Source organism: Bos taurus, chromosome 24, assembly GCF_002263795.3.
Source record: "Bos taurus isolate L1 Dominette 01449 registration number 42190680 breed Hereford chromosome 24, ARS-UCD2.0, whole genome shotgun sequence".
Lineage (NCBI taxonomy): Eukaryota > Metazoa > Chordata > Mammalia > Artiodactyla > Bovidae > Bos > Bos taurus.
In genome coordinates, this window is record NC_037351.1 from 49,598,067 (window position 1) to 49,616,854 (window position 18,788).

The 18,788-nt window shown below is 49.1% G+C and overlaps 1 protein-coding gene across 5 annotated transcripts in view; it reads right to left on the reverse strand.

Annotated features, from left to right (window-relative positions):
• The window catches only part of MYO5B (myosin VB), a 334,939-nt gene that overhangs the window by 107,996 nt on the left and 208,155 nt on the right, over window positions 1–18,788 (reverse strand). For all 5 annotated transcript variants that reach the window (XM_059881086.1, XM_002697821.6, XM_059881087.1 and 2 more), the window contains exons 8-10: window positions 16,995–17,102; window positions 11,973–12,082; window positions 6,266–6,531 (exon numbers count right to left, since the gene is read on the reverse strand). In XM_059881086.1, coding sequence (XP_059737069.1) covers window positions 6,266–6,531; window positions 11,973–12,082; window positions 16,995–17,102 — 484 coding nt within the window. The remainder of the gene's footprint in view (window positions 1–6,265; window positions 6,532–11,972; window positions 12,083–16,994; window positions 17,103–18,788) is intronic.

Consider the following 18,788-nt stretch of genomic DNA (forward strand, 5'->3'; position numbering starts at 1 on the left):
CAGAGGGAGGGGATAGGTTGTCTTCTCCAAATAAATCACTTAGGATCATGAAGTTATCTTTCAGTCTGTTTTGAAAGAGTGAGACCAAGAAAGAAAAATAACAAAGAAACAAAGAATTTCCATCAAAAGGACGGAGGCAAATGGTGAACTTGAGAAATTTACTTAAAATATATCATTTAAGGCAACTTGTGGAATGGTATAAAACATTTGCAAATCATATTTCTGAAAAGGAGTTAATATTCAGAATATATAAAGAAGTCCTACAACACAAAAACAAAAAAAGTAAATAACTTAATTTAAAAATGAACCAAGAACTTAAAACATTTCTCTATAAAGATACACAAATGGCCAAGAAGCATAGGAAAAGATGATCAAAATTATTAGAGAAATGCATAACAAAACCATAATCATACCTATCAAATACATATCAAAATCACTTCAGACTTACTAGGATGGCTACTATAAACAAACAAACAGAAACAACAAGAGCTGGCAAGGATGTAGAGAAACTAGAACCTCTGGGCACTACCAGTAAAAATGTAGCGTGGTGCAGCTACTATAAAACAACATGGAGTTTTCTCAAAGAATTAAAAATAGAAGCACTATATTCCTACATAATCCTCAGATGATTAAAAATAGGATTACTACATAATCCAGCAATCCTACTTCTGGCTATATATCTTAAAGAGTTTAAAAGAAGAGATATTTGCACACCCTTCCTTGTTCATTCCAGCAGCATCACAATAGCCAAGAGGTAGAAGCAGCCCAAACATCCATCAGTGGATGGATAAAGAACATGTGGTACATGCATACAACTTAGTACTATTCACCTTGAAAAAAGAAGGAAATCTGCCGCACACTACAACATGGTTGAACCTTGAGGACATTAGGCTAAGCGAAATAAGCCAGTCACAAGAAGGTAAGTATTGTATGATTTCATTTACATGAAATATGTAGAGTTGTCAAAATTATAGACAGAAAGTCCTTTCTCCTAGGTTGTGGGGAAGAGAAGACAGGAATTGTTTAACGGGTATAGAGTTTCAGTTTTTCCAACATGAAAAAGTTCTAGAGATCAACTGCACAAAAATGTGAATACACTTGAGGTTATTGAATTGTATACAAAAAGTGGTTAAGATGGTAAATTTTATGTTGTGTGGGGTTTTAAACTACAATTAAAAAAATTTTTTTTAACATAAATCATTAGAAAACATTGAATAGGATGCAAATTTAAAGTTAGGCAATACGCGAGAAAGTAACACAAGAACTAGGAAGGATACGAGATTCCAGCAAACCCATTTCCTGTTCTGGGGGCCCATGCTTCCCTCAGCATCAGGCAGGAATCTATCCTTGCCTTGCTCCAGAAGTCTCCAGCATCAACTGTCCTCGTCAAGAATGAGCTGGCCAAAGCTGAAGCCTCCTGCCACCTTGGCATTTTGAAGGCTCAGGTCAAAGACAAATAAATGTGTACCTTTCTCAAACTGGAGCCATTTATTTCTCATTGCCTCGAGGAGGGGAGAGGAACAAAAAATTATGACTGCAATTAACGAAGCCTGTAGAGGCAAATGCACGTTAATGCGACTTGAAAGGGAAACCCCAGCTAAGAGCTGCCTGGTCTGTCCTGTGAATTTCCACCCCTGCCTTGTAAGAAAGACCCTGCAGGCAGCTTCACAGGTCTGCAGTCAAGGAAGAGAGCTTGGCTTGGGTTGGCTAAATTGCTCTGGCTGTGGCTTGCCTTGCACTTTTTGGGACCTGAGGCAGGGGAGTGAGAGGTGGCAGGGGAGCGAGAGGCGGCAGGGGGTGGGGGGTGGGAGGTGGAGACTTCTACCAGGACACTGGGTGTGTAGGAGTGTCCAGAGGAGCCTGAGGGCAGGGCCTCTGAGCAGGGGGCTCGTCAGAGTGGTGGTGGAGGCGGCAGTGGCCCACATAATTGATTCAGGTGCTCACAGCCTTTTCTACTGTCTGAACAAACCGCCCGTCAGAGCATCATGATAAGCGGAGGCGTGTATGTGTGATGCTGGCTCACATGCCGCTTGCTTATATATACGGAAGTGAGTGTTTATTCATTCCAGCTACAGGTTCTATAGTAACACTTGAAACATTTATAGGAAAACCTGGAGTGGCTCACCTACACTATGTACAACCTGCTTCCAGGATGAGCCTGACTGATGAGCCCGAAACGCTCTAGCCAGGGGAGATCCCCTGGAGAAGGGATAGGCTACCCACTCCAGTATTCTTGGGCTTCCCTTGTGGCTCAGCTGGGAAAGAATCTGCCTGCAATGCAGGTTCGATCCCTGGATTGGGAAGATCCCCTGGAGAAGGGAAAGGCCACCCACTCCAGTATTCTGGGCTGGAGAATTCTATGGACTGTATAGTCCACAGGGTCGCAAAGAGTTGGACACAACTGAGTCACTTTCTCTTTCAGAGAGGGAGAGAACCCTTTATTCCTTTCGTCTTCATTAGTGGGGTTTAATGTATTCAGAATCCCACCCCCGCCCTCCTTGCCACTCTCTCCAGCTTCCACAAGCTCTCTTTTGCCCACAGGTGACAAGGAGCCGTAAGAAAGTAGAAAAGCATTAGGTCATCCCAAGGGCATCTTCTGTTGTATCACGGTGTCCCCGTACTCGGGCTGAGACACCACGCGGGAGATGGCGGGAGACAGGGTCTCCTTCCTCTCCAGGGACTTGGGTGGGAAAACTCAAAAATAAAAAATAATGCTGGAGTTTGGGGATGCCATGGAAGAATCCCTTCCCGTAGCCATACTGTTTGTAAATACATCCTAGCGACAGGAAGGCGCTTGAGAGGGGAGGGAGGCGGTCAGAGAGGGTGACAGCTAGTGTCGGGTGTGGGGCCCACTCTCAGGAAGCTGAGAGCACCAGGCTCAGTGGGTTTCTCAGAGCATGTCTCTTCTGAAGGCTTCTGAAAGACACCCAGCAGGTGTGTAAGTCCAAAGGAAATAAAGCAGAAAGACGGCATGACTGGGAGGGGAGAGGACTGCAAGCAGCTCAGTGTAAATCTCAAACTTCCACCCAACGCTGCCATTTTCCCCCAGGTTAATAAATGATGTCACTGACCTGTTGGATCAAAGCCAGTACCTCCAAGGGGGGATTCAGGACGGGGGACACGTGTACACCTGTGGCTGATTCGTGTTGATGTATGGTGAAAGCCACTATGATATTGTAATTAGCCTCCAATTAAAACAAATAAATTAATTTTAAAAAACCCAATACCTCCAGATTCAAGTCACCTGCTTTCTTGCGGTGAAGTTTTTGGTTTTAATCTCCTAAGAGTTCATTCCACACCCTCTGACCAGAAAAGAAAGCCCAAATTTATACAACGATTTCTCCGCAGACCAGAACTGCTGAGGAGCATGCGTATGCAGCATCAAGGTTGTCCGTAAGCGCTTTGGCAACCAACGGCCCAGTCAGATGGCGGCAAGTTAACCCTGAACCTACCTCGCCATCCTGAACTCTGCCCACAGCGCGTGAGGCCGACTGACTGAGCGGCTGGAGGAGGAACTGTGTGTGGCATCTGTCTTCCCAGGAGGAGGCAAACCACTTTCTAAATATGACCGCTTTATGACGAGGTTCGAAAAAGTAAGTTAGCTTCCGAGAAAGAACAAGGACTTTAAACAGAAAACAGCACAGCATGCCTGGAAGGAAGAACCAGGGGAGGGAACGCCTGAGAGGGCTTGACCAGGGGCTCCTGCAGGGGGACCTGGTCTCACTGGAAAGCTGCCAGAAGTTCTCAGAGGAACCCAGGGCTACATGGAGATGAGGGCGACAGGTCAGAAGCCTGCCCCAGAAACAGGACACAGAGTCCTGTGGATCCCCATTCCTCCACCGACAAGCGCCCCTTCAAACCACAGACAAGTCTCCCCTGTTATCTACTTCTCCCCTTTGCGCGGTCACAGGGCCTTAGAGAAAATGAACTCCGTTATAAAAACCAATAAACTAAATGGTCAGGAACTTCCCTAGCTGTCCAGTGGTTAGACTTTGCCTTCCAATGCAGGGGTTGCAGGTCTGACCCCTGGTCTGTGAGCTGAGATCCTACATGCCCTACGGCCAAAAAAACCAAAAGGTAAAACAGAAGCAATATTGTAACAAATTCAATGAAGACTTCAAAATGGTCCACGTTTAAAAAAAAAAAAAAAATCTTAAAAAAATTAAACGGCAAATACAAACACACAATCCCAGCTTGCCAAGGGCCCAGCTGACACCTCAGACTCAGCAGCACCAGGTGCCCAACTCACAGTCACCCCCGCTCCTCGTTAGTAAGCAAAGCCTCTCACTGGGGACCCCTTGGAAGGGGGGCAACCGTCTGTAAACTCAGGACTGCTGAGACAGTAGGCACCTCTAACAGAAGCGAGGCGTGACAGTGTACAGCGTATCAGGAGCACTACAGCCATAGTATTTCTACGTGCTACTAACAACCAGGAGTCTCCACGTTAATCTTCCCACACTGAAAACTCAAGAAAAAAACCAGATTCTTGCCCAGGGAGATTAAGAGAACCGGGTCAGATGCGGCCGCCTAACTTTCTCTGGGTCTTACATCAGAAGGCAGTGCTAAAGCGCAGTTTTCTGGAAACTCAGTTACCTGAAAATGCTCATGGCACAGGGATGAAGGACAGAATGCGCCGCTGACAGCTCAGCAGTGCATTCCCAGGGCATACAGGCTCTTCTGCACGGCTCTGCCCAGGGAAATCGGAAGGACTGAGCCAAAGCGGCAGCAACGGAGCAGAGGGTAAGCAGGGTGTCCACAGCCACTCAGCAAGGGCCCTGCAGAGCGCCGAGAGGGAGCGTTGTCCTGGCTCCCCAGGCCATCCTCCCCTGTGCTCCTCCTCGCCTACGAGGTGCCTTTTTCCCTACCATCCAGACCGAACTCCTCTTCCCCAAGTAGCTCCCCCACCACCCGGGTTCTCTTCTCTCTCTGAAAGACCCAGTTCAAGCCTCACCTTCCACAGGAAACCTGTCCTGACTGTGCCAATAAGCGTGCGCTCTTCTGCCTTGATGCTCGCACAGCACTAAGTGTGCAAACCCTCACATGGACCCTGCTACAATTTCTTCTGTTGTCTCTTGTATTACTCTCATGCAGTGACTTAATTCTTTAGCAAGTTCTCAAGGCCTTTGCGATGCCAGAAATCACGTGTCCTTCTTGCATTCCTGCCATGGTGTGTGACACAGTTTCACTGGAAGCCCCGTGATGATCGCGAGTAGCAGAGATGGAGCCAGGCAGCCTCTCCCTCTGCTCAGGGAAGCAGCTGCTTCCAGAGGAGGTTCTCCTCTGCTACAGTCGGACATAGGCAAGCGCCAGCCCACCGGTCCACCACACGCTCGATTCTACCAGAGCATCGGCTTTTACAACGCCGCACTGCTATGGGCCTGAATTCCAATTTGAAGACAGAAGCCATGACTCTTAGGATATAAAGAATTCAGGGGGATTTCATCTATCATTAGCTTCATGAGGGCAGGACACTGATCATAAGAGAAGCGCCAGTGAGGTTTAAACCCAGTATGTGTCTTTTTAAGCAACTCCAGAAGGACCTGGAATGAATTTCAGAGAGACTGTGGCTCTGTTAGTTTTGAGCAATGGAAACTCAAGACCAGAGGGGCTGTGATCTGCAGAGGGTCATTCAGTGAGCTGGTGATGGCTCTGAGTCAAAAAGGCAGTCTCCCAGTGCCTATTGAAGTACACTATCCACGTGCCAGGTTGCCTCTCCCTGCAAGATACACTACGATAACAGTCGTTTCCACTAGGCTAGAACTGAATGACTACCCACAGTATCAACCTGTACAGCACTGGGCACAACTACAGCACTAAAGCAATCACCCTGACTGGTGATACAGTGAATGAGGCTGGACGACAGACTTAAATAAAACATAACTGAAACACAAAGCCTGAATGCAAGGTCACAGAAACCTCCGGTCTGATACTGGGCTAGCCCCCACCCTCTCTGAACCTCAGTGTCCCAGTAGGACAAAGGGGTGCCTGCAGGGTTTCTCAGTGGGGGAGCCACCAGTGTTTGACATGGTCCACTTTTCTGTGGGACTGTCCTCCATACTATCGGACACCTAGCACCCTGGCCTTGGGCCACCAAGTGCCAGTAGTGACCCAGTCACTGTGACAACCACAACCTCAAATGCCCCCTCCCCTCCGTATTTCACAATCCCCTGGTTGAGAACCCTCAAGAAGGTCTCCGAGGTCCCCGCTGGCTGGAAGATGCCAGCAGGAAGACACCAGCGACCGGCAGGAAGTGGCGCGGGCCTACCCGTAGATGTCCAGGACTCCAATGAAGGAGTGCTGCTTGAGGGAGGTGTGCAGGGCCTTGTTGACGTGCTCCACGATCCAGTGGAACAGCTGGGCATAGATGTGCTTGGCCAGGGCGTCGCGCGCGTTGACCACCTGCTGCAGGGACATGGTCTTGACGTAGGTCTCCGAGGTGGTGACCAGCTTGCGATGGCACAGCCAGTGCTCCATCTGACTGAGCTCCACGCCCAGCAGGCGGCAGAAGTCGCTTAGGTGTTCATCCTCAGGCTGGAAGAGACCCAGGAGAAGGATTCAGGAGGGGCGTGGAGGACAGACCACGCCCTCTCCCCTCTCGCCAACTCTAGGCCCCTCAGAACCCCATCTCATCCCCAGCCACTGCCCCAGCCATCTCCTGCACTCTCACACCACTGAGTGATCATCAGGGCCCAGAGAGTGTGGCTCAAACTGATAATACCTGCTGGTGTTAGTCGCTCAGTCGTGTCCTACTCTTTGCAACCCTGTGGACTGTAGCCCACCAGGCTCCTCTGTCCATGGGACTCTCCAGGCAAGAATACTGGAGTGGGTTGCCATTTCCTTCTCCAGGGGATCTTCCCAAGCCAGGGATGGAACACGGCTCTCCCGCACTGCAGGCGGACTCTTTACCCACTGAGCCACCAGGGAAGCCCTAAGGACCTGCTAAGGACCAAGTAATCAGCAGGGCTTTAAAAAACACCTCTGCGTCTGCCCTGTCCCTGCCTCCACTGACAGCGGCTGCAGGGTAACGGGAGGAGAGGGTTTTCGAGTGAAGGAAGCAGAATGAGAACTGAGAGCTTAGGAATGGATAATCCACCAAGAGTAAGGGGCTAGAAGGCAGAATCACAGTGATTGCAACTTCCAGCTGCAGAGTAGTGCTCTGTCCACAGCCCAGGAGAGGGCCTCAGTTTCGAGCACTATCTCGAACTGACCCACGGCCCAGAGCAGCATGCTCAGCAACAAGCCCTGGGCTGACCACCCCTATCCCATCAGCAATAGCGCACTGACACTGCCTTTGTCCTAAGTTGCCAAGCAGAGCTGCTTTCACCTTAACCTCAGACTTACACTAAACTTATATGTGATACTAAACTCATAGCCCCAAACTTCCTAATATTCTTTAAGCACTTGCCACGTGGGGAAAAAAAAGTGATTTTAGGTGGAAAGCTAGGACAAATGGTAAAAGTAAGGGACCAGTTTGACCAGGGAAGAACACTTGGGATGCTATAACTTATATTCACGTTTAGAGCTGGGAAAAATAGGAACGCCTTGCCATACAGGCAGGAAGCTGAGTCCCAGAGAAGTGCAAGAACTCACCCAGGTAGCCAGCTGCACGTGATCCTGACCCTTACTGACCCAAAGTACCAATCTTACCACGTGGCCCTTGAGTCACTGATAACCAAGTCACCCAGAGTCTTATTTCACCCAAGTGTATGAGTCTCCTGGGTCACCCTTGCTGCCCATTCACGACTCCCCCCAGAAAACCTGCTTCTCCTCTCCAGGTTCTTACTGTATTCATTTCCATATCTGAATCCCCCAGGGAAAGCTGATAACCCAGCCATGAGCCTGCTGGAGAGCTTCAGGACTCCGAGGTGGAAAGGCAATCCAGGAACATCATGAGCTACCTCCTAATGGCCCTGAATTGCTTGTGGGACTCATTTTCTGATGAGACTGCCATGGAAGATGTAAATGTGGGGCCTGTCCGATGAAAATTAACACAGATAACTGTACCACTTTCCCAGGCCATTTTTTCCCTCCTACAGATACTTAAAATCCGTCTACCCAAATACACACAATTACAAAACAATAAAATGTCAGAGTAGGAAAGAACCTCCCCAAATCAGGAAGGCCACAGGTTTTCCAGAGTATGGCTTGTGGAGTCATAGTTACAAAGACCAGTAATTGGCTGTACCCAACACAAGTGCAGGGGTGGGGAGAGTGACTGTAAGTTGAACATGGGAGGGGCTTGTTAACATACCCTGTCTCACACACACACAGAGAGAGAGAGAGAGAGAGATTTCACAGAGCATTTCCTGAACTAATTGACAAAGACCCTTAACTTCCTAAGAAATTGCCTAGGGTTAATTTAAGGTTCTCAGGAAAATACTTAGGGATCATCATTCTAATCCAATCCCCTTTATTTTTCACATGAGGAAAAACCAGGGTGAAATAGAAGACCTGCCTGTGGCCCAGAGCTCTTAACCAGGCTTCAAGCGTGGGCAGAGAATCAGCTTGGGCTGGGGGCGTGGGAGGACTCTGCCTTTTCACTCACTCGGCTGGTGGGGCAGCTGTGGCCACTTCTGGCCAAGAGCCTTCTAACCCTGCAGCTCTCCCCCACCCCCCCACCACCACCCGCCCTCTCCTGCAAACAGAAAGCCCTATGTGATAGCATTAAGTGCCTGGGGACAGCTTGGCAGGCAACAGGTTCAGAGGTAGCAGGTGTCCAACTTGTTAATCTGACCTGTTACCAAGAAGTCCTTAACTGCTAGGCAAAGCACTGAGCTGCATTCTCTGATATGTAAACGGCCTGCTAGCAGCAAACATGACCGCCCAAGGCCTGCCCGCAGCCTCTCTCCCCTCCCTGTCATCTCTCAGGTGAACGCAGTACAGAAAGAACCATGAGTTCTGGAACTTTCTGATCATCACCACGGGATGGGTTCTTATCCGCTGTGGTAGGGCATGGCTTGGCCGTAGATACTTCTGACTGTTGATTAAAGGTGATGACTGAAACTGATTTAATGCCATGCAATTACATTTAAGCTTAATTAAATGATGCTAAACCCATCAAAAATGGCCAGCATCATAGGCAGCAGATGAGTTTTGTGGGCCCCAATCGCCAAATTCAAGTAACAAATTGCCTCTGGTGTCCAAGTAATTGCATGCTGCTACATCTCCAAGGTAACTGTGGCAGGCAGGGAACATATTTTCATGCTTTAATTACAAATAAAAACTACCGAGCAGAAGGCACAGTGCATCTGGACCGACAGCCTTTCCAGCAGGAGGTCCACCCTATGTACCCGAGGCACAAACCGGAATCGCTACCAACCATTTAGTGAAGCATTTCCCGAGCGCACACGGCATGCTCAGCGCTGTGCCGGGCACCAAGGGGGCGGACCCCAGGCTGGTGCGGTACCACCCAACCCCCAGGGGCCAAGAAGCAAGGCTGGCAGTGGTCTGGGGGAGAGAGCACTGGCCAGGCTCTGACTTGGCTTTGCCTTGAACCGTCATGATGACCTTAGAGAAAGAGTTCCTCTCTCTGGGTCTTAGGTTCTCCAATCCTGTGAACGGAGGGCGATGTAACAACAAGGATGAGAACAGTCAAGAACTCAAGCCCTTGAGCCTTGTGCCAAGCGCCCCCACCTGCAGAAGGAGACACAGACTCAAAGGGGAGTCACTATCAGTAAACGGCAGAACCCGAGTTTGAACCCTGGCAGTCCTGACCCAAGACTTCTCTCTCCCAGTTAGTTCTCGACACAGCCTCCAACTGGAGAGCGAGACCTGCCTAGACCACAGACCTGTGCTCAAATCCTCTGACTCCCATCACCTCTCAGGGAAGGGCCTCCTGCACCACGTGGCGTCCACGCCTCCAGCTGCCAGGCGTCCTCCCCCATCCCTTCACCACCATCTGTGTCCTCTGTCCCCTCTCCAAGTGTGCCCGCTACCCCTCCTTCACAGCCTTTGCACACACACTTGTGGGTGCCAGTGTGCGTCAGGGCTGGAGAACAGGAGACACGGTCCCTGAGCTAAGAGGGGGAAGCGGGCATCCATGTGCTGCCGCCAGTGAACATTCATGTGCCTTCTCCCCTGAAGGTCCCTGCAGAGGCTGGTGTGGGAGATCCACTAGAAGATCAGAGCAACACTTCACTACTAGCAGAGCCTTAGCTTTCCAGGGAGAGGGCCCCACCCTACCCCCGAGCACAGGTGCCCAGAGGCTCTCTGGCCCTGGTCCTCCCACTTCGCCGTCAACCCCGCCCAGGGCCCCTCCACTGGCTCACTGCGCCCCGCTGAGCCGAGGGGGCCCCGAAAGCCACCCATCTGCTTAGCGGGTGTCCATGGAGTCCTGGGCCCTGTGCTGGGTGCTGGCGGGACCACAGTCAGCAGAACAGTCCATGTTCTCATAGGCTTTGGAGTCTCACGAGGGACAGAGATGCAGCAAATCAGCACATAATAAATGTAAAAGTACAACCACCCTGAGAGGGTCGGAGGAGAGGGGTGAATGTGATAAGAACCCACGACGGGGGTGTGGCCAGGTTGTCACCTTGAGAAGAGGAGACCGGGGGTGGGGGTGGTGGGGGGAGGCCAGGGGACATCTGTCACTGTTCCTGCATTTCTCCACCGACACTGGAGCTCTCCAATGCCAATCTTTCCAGACTCACCTGTCCCCGGCACGAGCCAGAGTATGGGTGCCCTGAGGAACCAGGGGGCATTTACAGGGGTGTGGGGGGTAGAGAGGCACGGACACTCTGTGCTTCGCTGGCTCTAAATACTCAGGCCAGGGGTTGTCTGGCTTGTACTAGGGCCCATCCATCACTCCCCACATCAGTACGGCACCAGGTTCTCCACTCACCACAATCTGTCTCACAGCATCGTCACTGCCCTGTGACACACACACACGCATACACACACAGGCACACGCACATCCACGTCTGGGGACACCAAGCACGGCCCAGCACCAGCGTTTCCTGCTTTCACACGGACTGCAGATTCCATGCTGAGGGTGCTGGCAGCCCTCCTCGGCTCCAAACCCAAAGCTATTATTTCTCTTTTAGGGAAGATGTATGGGGGTGGGACGGGGCGATGAGCTCGGTCAAAGGTCTTCCGCTCCTTTGAGGCAGGGCCAGGTTTAGCGGAGTTATAAAATGCACAGCGGAAAAAGCATCAGCTTGTGAGTGGCGATGACACTCGTGCCCACGTTCATTATCCACAGCATTGTCTTCTGTACTTCCCCAGTTACTTCAATTCTAAGTCTTTGCTAGCAAGAATTGTGCTTTGTACCTCCCAGGACTTGGCCATAAATGGACATGAAAGACCTAAAATAAGCAACTGCAGACTCACTCACGCAAGGTGAGAAGACCAGTTCAGTCCAGCCTGACACCACACACCAGAGAGCACACAACACGCTGTCTGTACTGCTTGTGACTGGCGGTGCTCCCCCATCCACCTATGAAGACATTCTTTATCTACACTGGGCACCAGGAAAACAGTCATTAAGAGCATCTACAGAGCACTTCACAGTTTGCAACACAGTCTCAATATTCTCCTTTGTACCGTCAAAATCCTGGCCACTCTTGTCATCAATCCTGCCTACCCGATTAGACTGTAAGCTCCTTGGGGTCAGTCACCAGCATGGTGTCCAATACCCCTTCACGTCCCAGCAAGCACAGACCAGAAGTACTCATGAGCTGACCACACTCTGTAGAATCCCATGGACTTCAGGACACTTGGGAAACCAAACCATCAAAAAGAATTTGTTGAATAAACCCTAAATTCCCTGCCCTCAGGGACAGAACCTTGATGGCAGCTGATTTGAAAAGGATTTGCTCCTTTAAAAAATTATCAGCAAGGAAACAGAAACCGTTACTCTTAAGAATAAATAACCTATGAATGTCCTCTAAGTGCAAAGGCATCTCAGTTGTACAAAACTGGAGGGGCAGAGTGAAGTGTGCACACGTTATCTCCCACGCTGGAGGGCAACTTACTGATACTCTACAGGATTCACCATCGCGCTCGGCTTGAATCTCCACATTTCCGAGGTGCAGGATGGAAGCAATTATCTTAAAAATGCTTATCTGATGGGACTCTCTCACTCCTGGGGGAAAAAGAAAATGAATGACACTCAATATCCACGGTAGGATAGAAAGGATGTTTTACTTTCTTTTTAAGGACTTTGAAAAAAAATGTTGCATTTTCCTTTCCAGGCCAATGACTCCCTAAAATGATCCAGGATCCTCAGCAAGTAATTACTTCTCACAGTAACAGCTCAGAGGGCAAAGGGGCTCCTCGGACTAAAAGAGAAATATCTTCATGGTGATTGTCCTGATCAAACCAGATGGGTCACAGGACCGTTTTAACTTCTATGAGAGCAAAGGAGAGGCGGCAATCATGCAGACCCATTTTGGGCTTTATTTCAACCAAGCGCTTTACGGATATTTCTTATGAGTTTAATACGAATGGTCATTTATCTGCAATCCTTTTTCTCTCAATATAATATCTCACAAACATCTGTGGCACACATCTGAAGTGCCAACCAGGGAAGAAGAGGAGAATTTCTCCTGGGGACACTGTTACAGGCTGGACAGACAGCTGTCCCTTGGCTGTCCCCCTAGGGCTACTGTTTACGACACTATATGCTCCTTCAGTTAGAGACACACACACCTATCCCGGAGCCACTGGCAGCAAATAACTACTGTCAAATTTGTTACTTATGCATGTAAGTTATCAAAGACATGGATAATGTCTTAACATTTATATTTAGCTTTATAGGTATTATTTCTTCTTAAAAAATATCTATTTATTTATCCGTTTGGCTTCAGTGGGTCTTCACTGTGGCATGTGGGATCTTTCCTTGTGGCATGCAAACTCTTAGTTGCAGAATGTGGGATCCAGTTCCTCAAGCAGGGATCGAACTCCAGTCCCGTACTTTGGAAGCTCAGAGTCAAACTCACTGGACCACCAGGGAAGTCCCATCATTTCTTTCTGAATTACCAAATATTTCAGACTTAAGGCTTCAGACAATAGAGTGAACACCAGTCAACCTACCATTCAGTTTAAGAGATAATACAATTACCCCCAAATTCCTCCCCAGAGGCAGTTACTTATTTTTAAGACATTAATTTACTCAAGCTAAAAAAAAAAAGTCAGTGACACCTATATAAATGGTAGTAAAGATACAAGGATCAAAGCTTTACTCAGATAATCAATAAAGTGGACAACCCAAACATGAACTAGACAAATTAACTCTAGATGTTAATAATGTTGGGCTTCCTAGTGGATCAGATGATAAAGAATTTACCTGCAATGTAGGAGAACCTAGGTTTGATGCCTGGGTTGGGAAGAGCCCCTGGAGGAGGAAATGGCAACCCACTCTAGTATTCTTGCCTGGAGAATCCCCATGAACAGAGGAGCCTTGTGGGCTACGGCCCATGGGGTCACAGAGAGTCGGACATGACAGCAACTCACACACACTGTCTAAACTTCACAGGGTGAGGGATTTCCTTTTTAATTTTTATTACTCAATATCTTCAAAACATACAAATTTTTAAAATTACAACGAATTCCTGTTCTTGTTTCATTATATCCCCAGTGCCCGGCACACAATAGGTGCTCAGGAACATGGGTGGTAGGATGATGATACTGATACTTGTTACACAGAGGGCAAGTGCTTGCAAATGTCTACAGAAATATAGGCATCATTCCAACATCTGGTTTTATTTCAACAAACCACAAACACAGCCAGAGGGTGAACATTTAGGCACATGCCCTGGTTCAGTGTAACTATGACTGGCAAAAGGAAGACAGGTTAAGCCAGAGGCTGAAACCCAGAACAAGACAGGAGGCGGACGGCTACGTACCTGTTTAGGGGTTAAAGCGCCAGGCTTGCGATGGGAGCCCAGAGGGCTCTCCGGTAAGTCCCATAGAAGAACAAGGGAAGTGGGTGCTGAGCCCGTCACTTTCCTCTCCCCTTCACTTATTCCTAGGGACCAATGACGTGTCAGTTTCCCAAGCCCTAACTACCCTGTCATGGCATGAATTTAAGTAGTAGATATTGAATGCCTGTTGAATCCTAATAGTAGTTAGGATTTCTGCACTATACTGATCAGACAGTCCCTTCTTAACACAGGATTCTCTGAATACGCTGCACCTCTTTCTGGGTAGCAACAAAACAAATTAAAAATAATCAAACACTAAAACCGCGGGTTGGTAGCCTACGGCCCGTGGCCCACCGCTGGTTTCTCTATATAAAGTTTGACTAGAATACTGTCAGTTCTTACTTTCACATTTTGCCTATGGCTACTTTTATACTACAATGGCTGAGTAGTTGCTACAAAATCAACGTGGCCCAGAAAGCCCAAAATATTTACTATCATGTCCTTTAAGAAAAACTTTGCCAAACTGTGGGATTTAAAAGATGGGACAGGCTTATTAAAGAGTAGGGAAGAGTGGCTTATTAAAGTAATTAATTTTACAAATTCCATGTGTTTTGGCAATCAAAGTACCGAGTCTCCTTAGGGCCTTGGAGGGTGCAACCTTCATCAGCTTAGGCCCACCACTCACACAGGGGCCCTTCTCCCTTCTGCGCAGAATGCTATCCGGCTCGGCGTCAAGTCTCCTCTAAACCTGCTCCCCAGCTCTGGAGAATAAAACAGCTGCGTGATGCTAGGGAAACTCAGGGGTGCCTGTTATCAATTTAGTATCTCTCAGCTTCAAATCTGCCCTTCTCTGCCCTGCTTGGTCACAATGGACCTAGACTGAACACTTCCTCTTGGCCTGAGGGTGGCATATCACACTTGGTCAGTAGAGGGTGCTGCGGGGACTCCGCAAGGCGAGAGCAGCTTTCCCATTCCTGGGTCTGGTCTGGATGTGAGAATTGGACTATAAAGAAAGCTGAGCACAGAAGAATTGATGCTTTTTGAACTGTGGTGTTGGAGAAGACTCTTTAGAGTCCTTGGACTGCAAGGAGATCCAACCAGTCCATCCTAAAGGAAAACAGTCCTGGGTGTTCATTTGAAGAACTGATGCTGAAGCTGAAACTCCAATACTTTGGCCACCTGATGTGAAGAGCTGACTCATTGGAAAAGACCCTGATGCTGGGAAAGATTGAAGGCAGGAGGAGAAGGGGACAACAGAGGATGAGATGGTTGGATGGCATCACCGACTCAATGGACATGGGTTTGGGTGGACTCCGGGAGTTGGGATGGATAGGGAGGCCTGGTGTGCTGCGGTTCATGGGGTCACAAAGAGTCTGACATGACTGAACGACTGAACTGAAACTGGTCCCCTGCGGTCATCAGCACTCATCCTGGCAGCCTGGGCACCTCCCAGCTGAGAAACCAGCTGTGTCCGCAGGCCAGGCCCCCCCATTAGAAGCTGCTTCTGAGAAGTTCTGGCTCCACCACACCCTGGGGTATACTGCAGTCTGCTTATACAGACTAGGGCTGGCTCACACCCTGTGGTAGCTTCCTTCACCACCAGAGGGCTTCCTGACCTTGGGGCAGCTGCATCCCCTACAAGTGTTGGAAATCTCAGCCTGGTGTGGGTGGGGGGCTCTCCTCATCACTAGCTTCTGCACTGCATCTCTTCCTCACCCTCAAGATGGTCCTTTTATATCCACTGCTTCTGGGCCCCTGAAATCCTCTTATTTAATAGCTAATTATCTACTACTGCTCTTGTTAACAATTACAGTAATTTTACTCTATTGGGATAACCAGTGTGGTTTATGTCTCATGGGTACAAAAAGCAGACCACATATATCCATCAGTTATCCAGAGAAGGGAACAGCACTCAGACTTCAGCACAGGAAGTCCCACTTTTCTCCCCACGTGGCGATCAGGGTGAGCCCTGTTCAGCCATGTTTTATTTGGACCTTGGATGAAAGGTCCCTGATTCCCAAAGTAAAAGTGCGAAGTGTTAGTCACTCTCAACTCCATGGACTGTGGCCCGCCAGGCTCCTCTGTCCGTGGGATTCTCCAGGCAAGAATATTGGAGTGGGTTGACATTTCTTTCTCCAGGGGGTCTTCCCGACCCAGGGATTGAACCTGGGTCTCCTGCATTGCAGGCAGATTCTAATCCCCAAAGAACCTAAGAAATGCTGCTCTAGGTTGATCATACCTCTCAGAGGCCAAATGTCCATTAGGGAAGGGCTGGGAAAAGCACCAGGGCCCCCTGAGCCACTCTGTGGATTTCAGGCTAACTTCCCAAGCTTCCCCTTTGTTGGCTGCAGGTCCCAGGAATTTACCACTTCAACTTCCTAGTTAAGCATGGATTGTCTACCACCTTGGGGCTCTTCTCCCCCAGAACTGGCCAGAGAAGGGGGCAGTTTTCTCTAGCTCTACTGCTGACTCAATGGACATGAGTTTGAGCAAACTCCGGGAGTTGGTGATGGACAGGGAGGCCTGGCACGCTGCAGTCCATGGGGTTGCAAAGAGTCAGACACGACTGAGTGACTGAACTGAACTGAACTGCCCTTTAGGACTGAGAAGAACAGAGAGAAATTCTTGTTTTATGGATTCCACTGCTAAGCTCGAGATGGAAACAGCATCAACAGACATAACACTGCCTGAATTACAGAGCTGCCAGATCTTTATGCTCTATTTCCAACTTGGATCCCACAGTGGGGGTACATGGGTAGTTTCAGCCCCTAGGGCATGTTCTTTCTGCTAGAACACACTGCTTCAAACCCAGACCACAACACAAAAAAGACACGGCTCCTCTCTGTTTGTGTCGATGCCCTGAGGGAGTGAAAGGGGGGTCCATGGGGGTCCATGGTTGATCCGAGAGATCAATGCTCAAATCTTATTGTTAAGAAAGGGCATCAGAGCTCCACAGCATCGGTTTGGGAGCCTGCGGGTTAGGGTAGAATAAAAATAAGAAGATATTCACCAGGAGCCAGAGGGCTTCCCCACCAGCTTATTAAGTTTGGCAAGCCAAGCAGGACATTGCTGAGCTTTCTTGTCCGTGAAATCAAACCTCTAGTCCCCTCTCCCCATCCCCAAGCTCCTTACCAACGAGCGTGAAGGCTTGTCGAGTCTTCTCAAAGTCCTCAGCATCATCCACACCCTCGATGACTGTGTTTCCTCCCTGTGACGTGTAGAAGAAGTCCTCAGCACAGGCTGCGGTGGGAAAGGAAGTGAGGGGTCAGGCACAGGTGGGATGCTGCATCCTGGGTTCACCGCAGACCACGCCCCCAAGGATGCCTAAGCCCCTGAGCAAGCTGTCCCGGCCAAAGTTTATTCCCAGCAAGACGTGGAACCCTTTCAAATATCATCTTTTTTTTTTTTTTTTTTAATTGTGGTAAGAGTCACATAAAACATACTATTCTAACCATATTTAACTACAGAATTCGGGGCTTCCCTCATAGCTCAGTTGGTAAAGAATCCATTTGCAATGCAGGAGACCCCGGTTCGATTCCTGGGCTGGGAAGATCTGCTGGAGAGGGGATAATCCAGCTACCAACTCCAGTATTCTTGGGCTTCCCTTGTAGCTCGGCTGATAAAGAATCTGCCTGCGATGCAGGAGACCTGGGTTTGATCCCTGGGTTGGGAAGAGCCCCTGGAGAAGGGAAAGGCTACCCCACTCCAGTATTCTGGCCTAGAGAATTCCATGGACTATATAGTCCATGAGGTCACAAAGAGTCGGACATGACTGAGCGACCTTCACTTTCTTTCAACTACAGAGCTCAGGGGCACTGAGTACATTCACACTGCTGTGCAATCTTGCCATCACCCACCTCCCGAATTTTTCACCTCCTAAACTGAAACCCTGTCCCCATTAGACACTAGCTCCCTTTCCCCCTCCCGACCCCACCCGCACCCCTGGGCATCTACCAATGTACTTTCTGATTCTATGAGTTTGACTGTTCTAGGTGCCTCGTATAAGTGGAGCCAAACAGGGTTTCAAATATCATCTTTATTGACCACGGCAACTGGGACAGAAGACTGAGGAACAAAAGACAGAAAACTACACTTTGGTGACAGAACCCGTTGCTTGCGTTAAACTGATATGTGAAAAAACATGAGAAAATGAAATGCCTGGTTCAACTTACAGTAGAATTCACCACAGATTTATCTTTAAAAGGCTCTGAGAAACATGTTAAAAAAAAAAATGTACACCCACCCTAGCAGCAGACTTCCGTGCTCTGACAGCCTCATTTAACACATGAAGGGCAGTGACGTGCCCAGGGTGACACAGCCTTTTTTGTTTTAAACATTAGGGCACCATGAGCTATTTAAGCATGTGTGCAAACCCAGGTTGAGGCTCAGTGCCTGCTCTCAACCCTCAGTTTAATTCCTCTTCCGTCAGGCCTCTGCTCACCGCCTGGGGACGGTGAGTGAGCAGGCACCCAGGTCTGTCATCAACTCAGAGGCGCCCTCAGGGGAGCACATCGAGCAGCGAGCCGGGCAGCGTCTGCACCCCAGGGCTCAGAAGCTGGCGTTTCAGGAAACAGTTGCAGCCAATCAAAATTACCCTTGAAAGTCACTTACACTTTCCACAAACTAGCACCTCTGTGGGGCTACAACCCTGTCCAGGGCTTGGATTTGATAAGATGCCAACACTGGACACTGGCTGTTTTCCTTCCTCCCCTGCAAACACCAGCTCAAAGATCTTCTCTTGACCTGGGCACGTACAGTTGATGGCACATTAGCTACACATGCTTCAGAACAGCTTCCCGGCAACTCCCGGTGACCCCCTTCAATACCTTGTCCTTCTGATTTGATCTCCGAAGAATTTCTTCAGTCTCTTTCCTTCTTCCCTCCTGACTGCCACTGCCCCGGGCTTGACCTTCAGCTTCTGTTGTC